This window comes from Engraulis encrasicolus, chromosome 5, assembly GCF_034702125.1.
Source record: "Engraulis encrasicolus isolate BLACKSEA-1 chromosome 5, IST_EnEncr_1.0, whole genome shotgun sequence".
Lineage (NCBI taxonomy): Eukaryota > Metazoa > Chordata > Actinopteri > Clupeiformes > Engraulidae > Engraulis > Engraulis encrasicolus.
In genome coordinates, this window is record NC_085861.1 from 42527104 (window position 1) to 42536977 (window position 9874).

General features: G+C 39.2%; 1 protein-coding gene across 1 annotated transcript in view; it reads right to left on the minus strand.

The window, feature by feature from the left end:
- The window catches only part of LOC134449798 (IgGFc-binding protein-like), a 68509-nt gene that overhangs the window by 44145 nt on the left and 14490 nt on the right, over positions 1-9874 (minus strand). Inside the window, exon 14 of the mRNA XM_063199906.1 lies at positions 254-1423. Within this exon, the coding sequence (XP_063055976.1) occupies positions 254-1423 (1170 nt within the window). The remainder of the gene's footprint in view (positions 1-253; positions 1424-9874) is intronic.

Genomic DNA, 9874 nt, shown 5'->3' on the forward strand with positions numbered 1-9874 from the left:
GTACATTGGCAGTTAAAGCGGCAGGAACTTTCAGCGAACGTTCCATGAAAGAGCGAGAAGCTAGTAATGTGTGTGTACGCCGCTTTAGAGGGATTATGCCTGTATGCAACAGCATTAAGACATTGGCAGGAAGAATAACACACACATGTACACACACACACAAACACATAGAAACATCCACCAATCTGTTACGAATTGTAATTTTCATAACATGAGAATACCTCATGTTATTCATACCTAGAATAACACTTACCTGAAGAGCAGACTCCAGTTGTGCCATACCCATTCGATTGTAATCCGCCAAAGATATAAACTGCCATCAAGGCGGTTCCAAAAATGACAAAAGTATCTGATTCCTTATGCGTGAACGTTTTGGTTGTCCAAACATACCGTTCATCGGAATTGAAAATGTTCCACTGTGCTCCTTCGAGACCCTGTATCATGGCAGAGTTCTTTGCTTCTGATATTATTACAGCAGAGTTGTCAAACAGTGGTTCAATTGTGAAGGACCAGCTGTTTGACATCTCCGAGGTGGGAAGAATGGTTGTCAGAAACACATCATAGGGATAATTATTGCCAAAGTACATAACCATTACCTTTTTGTTGCTGATTACTGCACAGGGTTCAACATATCTCATCTCAATAGTCTTGGTTTCACCAGCATCTAACATGTAGTTACTGGGATATGTCCCGCATGTAATGGTCACTGTTGTGTGATCCTCAGTTGCAACCACGTTGGCATAATCAATGTAAATATTAGTTTTTTGCCTAAGCATAGATGGGACCAAGTAGTGAGTTGAAAGCCTTTCCACAGGAATAAGCTGTTCATATACATGTTCACAGTATTTGGATAATTGAGTACACTCTGCCCCTGCTAAAACAGCTATGGGATGTGAGGACCTGACCCTAGTCCCAGTCCAAGACTTGGCATTCTTAAACTGGAAGGCTTCATACGGCTGCAATGTATAGGTGTCATGCTTTCCGGGTGTGTCAGCAGGCATGACCTCAACCACGTTCACTTTGTCACCATTTACAATTGCAAAAAGTGCTGCCATTGGCTTTGGGTCTGGTGTGAAAACTACATATTCTCTCCCTAACTGATGTGTCGGCAGGATTACGCTGGAGTCACCAGTGTAAGGTTTTCTATTGGATGTGGTCACAGTGACGTAATTGTCAGAGGTGATTCGGACTACTTTGTCACTGACCCCATGGCCATCTAGTTCAACTGTCTTTGGTAAGGATAGGCGGATGGTTGTCCCCTTGGCCACTGTCAACTGCTTCTCATAAGAAGGACATAAGACATTGACGATGGCTGGGCTTTCATAGGCAGTGATAATAAGCTGAAATTTTTGGTCGGTATAACTATATTGTACGTTTGTCAAGAAGCTGGTCAGAAATTCACGGCCATCGGGACACCCATTAACTGCAAATGAAAAGCAGAAAGGGTGATGTGGGTATTTCTTTCGGCTGAATGCAAAACACATGGTTGAAAAACAAAATCATAAAGTGGTGAGGTTAAAATCAATACCAATCAACATATCAAATTAATGTCCAGGTAGTGTATACTCACAGGTCCAAGTATCATGTTAGTGAAACAAGTAACTCATTTTGATTTCATCTGATATTAAGCTTACATACAGTATCTCTAAAGATTTCCAATACTATATTGTGTACAAGAATGTTTTCTGGCACAAATGCAAGATATTTATGGAAAGTGGGTGACTCATAATGTTAAAGGTTCACTGTGTAATATGTTTAGTTGTTTATTTCCAGAATTCATGCTGCCCATTCACAAATGTTACCATTTTCATGAATACTTACCACCACCATCAAATTCTAAGTGTTCATTATGACTGGGAAAATTTTACTTTTCAGACATGAAAATGAAGATCTTCTCCATGGATCGGCATTTTGAATTTCTAGAAATAGACATTTTTAGCTGCAATAATTATTGTATTTTGATCACACTAGTAAATATTAGTTTATTACTTAGTAAATATTCATGAAAAGGTCAAATTTGGCAACGGGCAGTTCAGTTTCAATGAGCAGCATAGTTGCAATACCTACTCTGGCCATAATCTTACACAGTGCACCTTTAAAGTAAAAAATGAATGCTGACATAAAGGCATTGTACTTACCAGTGAGTAGCACTGCAGTGAAGCAGACTACGAGTAGTTTGGTATCCATGCTGAAAACAAACACAGTAAATGTCCTTAAGCAGTTTCATCTGAAAATGTATCGGATTATACAGTTACACATTATCTACAGATTTCCCATGCAAATACACACATTCTAACACATTATGTATATAATAATATAAGATGTACTGTGTGTTCAGCCACCTTTTTACCAATCTACCAGCTATAAGAAATGATGACCAAACCTTGAATTCAACCCCAACTGGAGTCCACTAAAACAGCAGTGACTAGGGTCTGCCTTAAGTATGCTAACTTTGTCAGCTGTTAAAATATGAAATCCACACTAAAGCAAATACAACCTTTTTGAAACAGGATGTTATGACCTCTATCCATTTGTGGAAAGAATTCACATTTTTTCTGCATGGGTAACTGTTTGTCCAGTGGTGTCATTTTGTCAGTAATGGATGAACACAGATCAAATATGGTCTAATTAATTTTCCAGAACTGTTTTTGTAGGTGTTGCTTTCTGGCCCTTGTATTTTTTAAGACCCTAAAGGCAAAGGAGGATTCCTGAGATGTTGGAAGACTTCGACATTTGTTTGATAACAATATGCATATATTTTTTTTATTAAGAAAGGGTCAAGACGACTCAGACCTATATGATATTTATTTTATGATTTATGATGTATTCTTAAAGAATATGTGTGAGATCAAAGTTGTTTGTGCTTACGTGTACAATACTTAAAAGTAATACTGTATAGTATGCACAATTCCATGTTATGTAATGTTACCTGTACTGACAGTCGTGAGGTACCCCGATGGGAACATTTCTGTCTAAACATTAAATTAGAACTAGAAATGCACTCCAAGAGTGCAGACCTAAGCCAAGGAAACGGTTTGTTAGAATATGTTACACCCGATTTTTGTTTCATATTTCTGCCTTCTGTTTGTGAAGTTAGAAACTGCAATGTCATTTTTCGCCCTTTCCCGCATTTCAATTTGCAGTCACAAGGGGCGTCTAGATTTGTATGCTAGCAATGGGGAAGAATCTTTTTAAAATGTCCTGGTTCCGGCTCTTGATCTGGATCAACACCAGATTTTAATCACTTGTTCCTTGGGTCATTTCCAACAACTCCACCAAATTTCATCCAAATCCGTTCATAAGCTTTTGAGTTATCCTGCTGACAAACAGACAGACAGACAGACCAACCAATGCAGCAGAAAACATAACCTCCTTGGCGGAGACGCTTTTACCCACAGCGAGTTAGTTATTTACAGTGTAATGGTTACAGTCCCTGGAGCAATGAGGGGTTAGTTCACTTGCTCAATGGCACTTCAGCCATGGATGAAGGTATAGGGAGAGGTAAGGGTGGATTTAGAACCTGGAGCCCTCTGATTCTGAGTCCACCTTCCTAACCACTAGGCCACGGTTGCCCCTAAACTAGGGTGACCATATGTCCGTCCTTACGACAATCTTACGACGTCCGTGTGTCCCTATTTTTCTCTTTCCTCCCATCCTACCTTGTGCTTATGACCTCGAGGTGCGAGCCAGCGTCATTGACACAAACTAGACTGACAGTCGGTCGTGTTTCCGATATCTGCGGCCGCCATGTTACTCCAGACATTGCACAGCAAATTTGCTGTATTGCTGTAGCCTAATGTCTGGGAAATCTGCGTGCAATAGGTGTTATTTGTCGTTCATATCCCAGTCTACGTGAAGCACATTAACTGACTGTATGAAAGTTACTACTGTCTGTCTCCTATTTTTTTCCCCGCGCTGGCAACGCATAGTGCAAGTAAGTTTATCCGATAAATGCATTTACTACGAGGGCTCTCACAACTTTGCAACCTGGACAAAGAAAGCGTCTTTCTGCACGGGCGCTCCCTGTCTGTTTGAGCTTGTGTTGTTGATATGGTTATCCAAGCGTCTGCAGGGGAAAAATGTAGACAGAAGCGGTCACCTCTCGTTTTAAAACACTGCTGATGTGACGGAGCTCATCTTGCACCTGTTCACCCTCCTCTGGGATCGAACGCGCAATCTCGTCAACTACAACGGCCCGGCAATGGGAGACACAGTACGATACCGCTGGGACTAGTCTAGTCTCTCGGCCCAACGGCATGAGACGCTATGTATGAAGCTATCGGAGGGAGGTTTACCAACGTTCCACGCAAACTCTGTGCTAGTTAGCCTCCGTTACACTGATAAACACACTCCTGACCTTAACTTTGAGTAAAGTATGTCAAATACATCGTAAGCTATTATGCACATGCATGACTACCCAATATAAGTACAAAATATCGATGAAATAATAGACAAGGGCCGCCAAAGTAATTGTCTAACCTCTACAGTCTCTGATACAACGTGAAGTTATGGTGATTACTCCTTTATTGGAGTGTGGAGGTAGGTGTAATGAAATGTGAACATCCTTGCCAAAACATCTCATTATAACAACTAAAACGGTTGTTGTCAGCTGAGTTAGTCTGAGGTAAGATGGCAGCTCTGCACCCTGATTTCCGCCTACTATTTAGAATGCCGACTTGATTGTTTTCTCCACAGAGGCGGGGAGTTAGCGAGTTGAAGCAATGGGTACGGACAGTGCTGTGAAAGTTACTTTGAAAAAGTAACTAATTACAAGTACCAGTTACTTCTCCAAAAAGTAATTGCGTTAGTAATTGTGTTACTTCACTATAAAAGTAACTAGTTACCAGGAAGTCTTTTTTGCGCTACTTTTTTTTTTTGGCTTAAAATGTCAAAGAACGAAAGAACAGTTAAATGGGTTTTTCATCCTTGTTCTTTGATGTTATTTTGTCTGTGATGTTATTTTTGCCTATGCTACTAACAAATAGCCTATCTTCATGACCTTTTATCAATGGTGAATGTTAATCCAGTTCACAACGTTTTTAGGGATGTCAAGGTAAACTTTATTATCCCTCAGGGGGAAACTCAAGTGGTCAACATTTCACATCTCCTGAAGACATACTACAACACATAGACAGTAGACGCTGGACACACCACAATAAAATAAATAAGGGATAAGAACATGTGATGTAAAATGAAATAACAATAACAATAGGTAAAAACAATAGAAGTAAAACAGTGCTGTGTAAAAATAGATAAAATGCATCAAATAAATTAGGGCAGGTGAGAGAACTAAAGTGCTGTAGTTGCTTTGGGCTTGCTGTTATATAGCCTGATCGCTGTGGGTACAAATGACTTTTGGTATCTTACTGTCCTGATTGTTCTTTGCAGGAGTCTGTCATTTGACCTAGTACTCTTTAAAAACTTAGAGGGGTAGAGGGGATGTGTAGTGTCAATTAAAATTTGGTCCATCTTTCTTAAAACAAGCTTGTTGTACAACTCAACTGCAGATGTCTGGTCAACACCAATCACTCTGCTGGACGATTTGATGATGAAGCTGCAATTTTTTGTGGTCCTGCACATACATATTGCCATAGACACAGATAAGTCCAAATGATAAAATACTTTGTAAAAGTGATTGGTAAAATAATTGAAGAAAATTGCACTCTAGTTTAAAATCTTTGAGCTTCCTTAGAAAGAACATTCTCTGTTGCAACTTCTTACACTGTATTCCCCAACAGTACTATGAACTAGAAAAGTTTACGCTGTAGTACTCAATATTGCAAAAATGTCCAGATGACATACACATTTTAGGTGTTCTCAACAGGTTTTCAGGTACCAATAAATTAACTCTGGTTGGCATTGTGTTTTTAAGTACAACTGACATCCTAACACAATGTCTTTGAGTTTGTAAATTGGAACTCTATCTGGCATATGAGTGGCTAGATGTCTTGACAACAGCTGAGGCGACCATGGAGTAGTGGTTAAACAGCTGGTCTTCAACCTCAAAGGTTGTTAGTTCAATCCCCAACATGGAGATAACCTTACCTACTTCCATACTTCCTGGAACATGGTATGGAAATGTTCAGATGGCCACCAGACCCATGACTCCAGCTTTAATTAGCAATATTTTTCACATTTAATTTTGAGCGAAATTACAAAAGAAAAATGCTTAGGTAAAGCAAGACAATGTTTGAGCTGCTGTGGTCTGGATAGGGCAATGGCCACAAGATCAGAGGATTGCAGGTTTGAATCCTGTATTACCAATAAAAAAACACTCAAGTAGATATTTATTGTTTATTTCTCGCGAAACTGTGAAAGTTACAAATTCTTTAAATCATTTCAATTGGAATTATATCTGACATATGAGACTATGGATGTGAGCATGTTGTGCTTGGGCAGTCATGGACTAGCTTAACAGTTAAGCAGTTGGCCTCGAAACATGATGGTTTCAAGTTCGATTTCCAGCACGGGATGTTAGTAAAAAATTAAAAAAACACATTCCAACATTATTGTTTTGGTATGATGTCAGTTGGCCGAATTTGAAGTGGAAAGTATGTGTGAAACACATTTGACTGTTAATTATGAGTAAGTCCAATACTTTCTAACAAACAGGGCTAACTTTCTACAAACACAAAACCTGCAGTTGAGTGGTGTAGGGGATAGTCCTCAGAATGTAGCCATATTGGCATGTCCTTATCTTGAGGTTGAGAGTTCGAATCCTAAGGCTTGGTCACTCACTTTTTTGGTTGTTTTAGTTGTTTTTTTTTGTTTACCAGCTTCTGCTTTGTATAAAGAAGAACCCATTCATGTCAGAACCATAGAAACCCTATTTTATTAAAATGTAACATAAAATACAAACTTCTCTAAAAATGGTGAATCTGTCAATGGGGGATAGATTTACTCAACACCATGTGACCATCAAACTACAACCAAAGAAAGTAGATCCAAAGGAAGAAGCGTCATTTTGTTTCTTTTCCGGTATCCACTTTATGTCGGGTGAACGCCCCCTTAGGAGACCTTCGGTTAGGAGACCTTCGGAGTCCTGAGGTTGAGAATAAATCAAGCCCCCTTAGCGCTGTATATGGCGGTAGCGCACGTCTTGAGCAAACACCTCAAAAATAGAAGAAGAAGGAGGGGACAACGCCCCCTTAGGAGACCCAACTTGAGCCCACGCTTTTGCATTGAGTGGGCGTGGTTTGCGTTATCTTTCTCTTATCCAGTATTTTTGCCACAACTGACAACTTGGCATGGAAAAATGTGTCTACCAACCTCACTTCAAGGTAAGAAAAGACCCATAAAAGTGTGTTGGTGTGTATGTGTAGTAGTTTACTATGTTGCTGTGTGTGACATTAGGTGCTCTTGATGCTACACTGTGTGTATGTTTTGTTAGCAACTTAGCTTAGAATGTTAGCTACTGCTAGTTAGGCTAGCACTGTGTAGGCCTTTCATACAAATATTTTTCTTGTATCATACATCTGCAGTGTATTTACAAGTGATGCGTTGCATTTTCATGATGACATATTGCACATTGAACTTCTGTATAAACCAGTGTAGCAATCATGCTGTAGGGGCCTAATCCAACAAGTCCTCATGAAAGCCTTAAACTTATTAGGCCTATTTATGCTCCACAGGCAGCCGATATGGGACCACCAGAACTCTATGATCCATCAGCTCAACACTCCAAAGGATAAACAACTGACTGTGTTGTGAAGTCTGACACTATTTTGGGAGAAATGTTATTGCAAGTTAGGCTATATGGATCTCCTTCAGCCACCAACTCCTAATAAAAGATTCAGAAATGGACAACAAATAAATTACTAAATTGCCTAATGTGTTGAGGTTGATTCTTTGTAATATATTGACTGTTGACTGTATAGACTGGGTCTAAATTTTAGAACAGATTGTTGTGTATTGTATGATTGTTGTGTTATTGTCTACTGTTTTTGTTTGTCAACCACATGGAACTTCATATAAAGCATTGTTCACGTTTGTGGAATTAAAGCTCATGTTATATTTGGTTTAAACAGAGGGGTGGTAGTCTAGTGCATTAGTATAAACCAACCAAGATTTTTTTTTTGTTCTAAAATGGGAAAACATAAAACTTTTAATTTTGAAATCAAAAACTTAGAGCCAATATAGCTAAACAATGCTGTGCTTGTTTACTTAAAAAAATTAACTGTCTGGTAAGTACTAATTGCATTGATTTTTGCACCATTCTCGAAATATTTATGTCAATGGAGCATGTTAGATCTTTGAGTAGCAGCTACTAAAACATTCAAGATTTTATTTTTCTCATAACATTTGTTTTCACATAACATGTCTGATTTTATGTAAGACTTAAACAAACGTTTTAGTTTTCAACTCAAATCTTTTGTTTAAACCATTGTTTCTGTGCATTTTAGAGTTTGGAGTACATACTTGACTTGGGCTGCTAAAAACTAAAAATCTAATTATGGAATTAAAGTTTTCAATCTTTTCAGTCATTTCAAAGTTTTTGATCATCTTCTTAAAGATTTTGTGTCCTGCATATGCATGCATGTATGTAGTATTTACATAAAACATTTGGTCACAAAACTAAAACTTTAACGGGAATAAGTTTCCACAAAAGTTTAGAGTTCGTGAAACATGTTGGGGTTTACAGTGTACATTTGTTTTGTGCACATTGATTAAAAGACATTCTGTCGTCCATCTCAATCCCCAGGTACTTACAGTATATGATGCGACCCTCTCTATCTGTTCGCCGATGATCTTAGATGGGGCATTGGCTTTTTGCTAAAATCTATCACCATTTCTTTTGTCTTTTTAACATTCACTTGTAAAAAATTGCCTGTGCACCACCTGATAAAACCATCAACCTCCCTTTCAAAACATTCAGCAGATAAAATGTTTGAATGTAAAAAGCCCACCAGTGCTGTGTCGTCCGCATATTTTAAAAAGGTTTGAGCTGAGGAGGATGCCTGGCAGTCATTAGACATTAGAAAGTCAAAGAATGCGCGCACATCAGTGGCACAGGTGCTGGACCAAACGTAAGATAACTGAAAAGAAAATAAAGGTCCGCAACACTGTAAATGCTCCCAGAAGATTTATTGGCACAATAAATAGTGCCAATAAATCTTCTGGGAGCATTTACAGTGTTGCGGACTTTTATTTTCTTTTCAGTCATTAGACATTAGGCATGCGCTCATTTCTCTTCCACGAGGTGTTTTTTGGTTGGTTTGTTTTTTTTTTAACAAGAGACCTTACAACTCCGACCCCACAGTGGATAGGGGCAACATGTTTTCAACCACATACCTGGCGATAATTTTGTTGAGCTCACTCGTGTCCTGAGAAATCAGGTTTGGCTTGCCTCCGTCTCCCTCTTCACTACAGCTGAAACTAGCTGCGCAGGGCTTGGAGGTGTGTCATCATGCAATATTGAGAGGTGCTTAGTGGAGTCGCTCGTTACGGACATAACTTTGTTTCCTAGGCACAGCATACTTTGGATATAAACATTATTGCCTTTGACTGCAACTAGCGTGAAATGATTCCGGTATTTACCATTGGAACATGCAACCTCGCGGCTTTACTGCCGTTGTCTCTTCTATTCTTTATCTCTGCGCTCCCTTAGGGCTTTCAGGCCGACCAGAACGGAGCCGGTGCTGGTGCCCGAACCTGTTACGTTCAGCACTAAAGTGCTTACCTGCGAACCTCCCGCGATATGGTCACCCTACCTAAACAAAGTAGCCTACACTGTAACAAATAGCTGTTAATTTAGGGAATTTCTGCAACAGCATTCTACTGTTTTCCGAAAAAACAGACAACTACTGTGAAAATATTACTTTGAGTCACATATTGAGCATAAAAAGTAAGTACTGCACAATAGCAGTATTCGCCG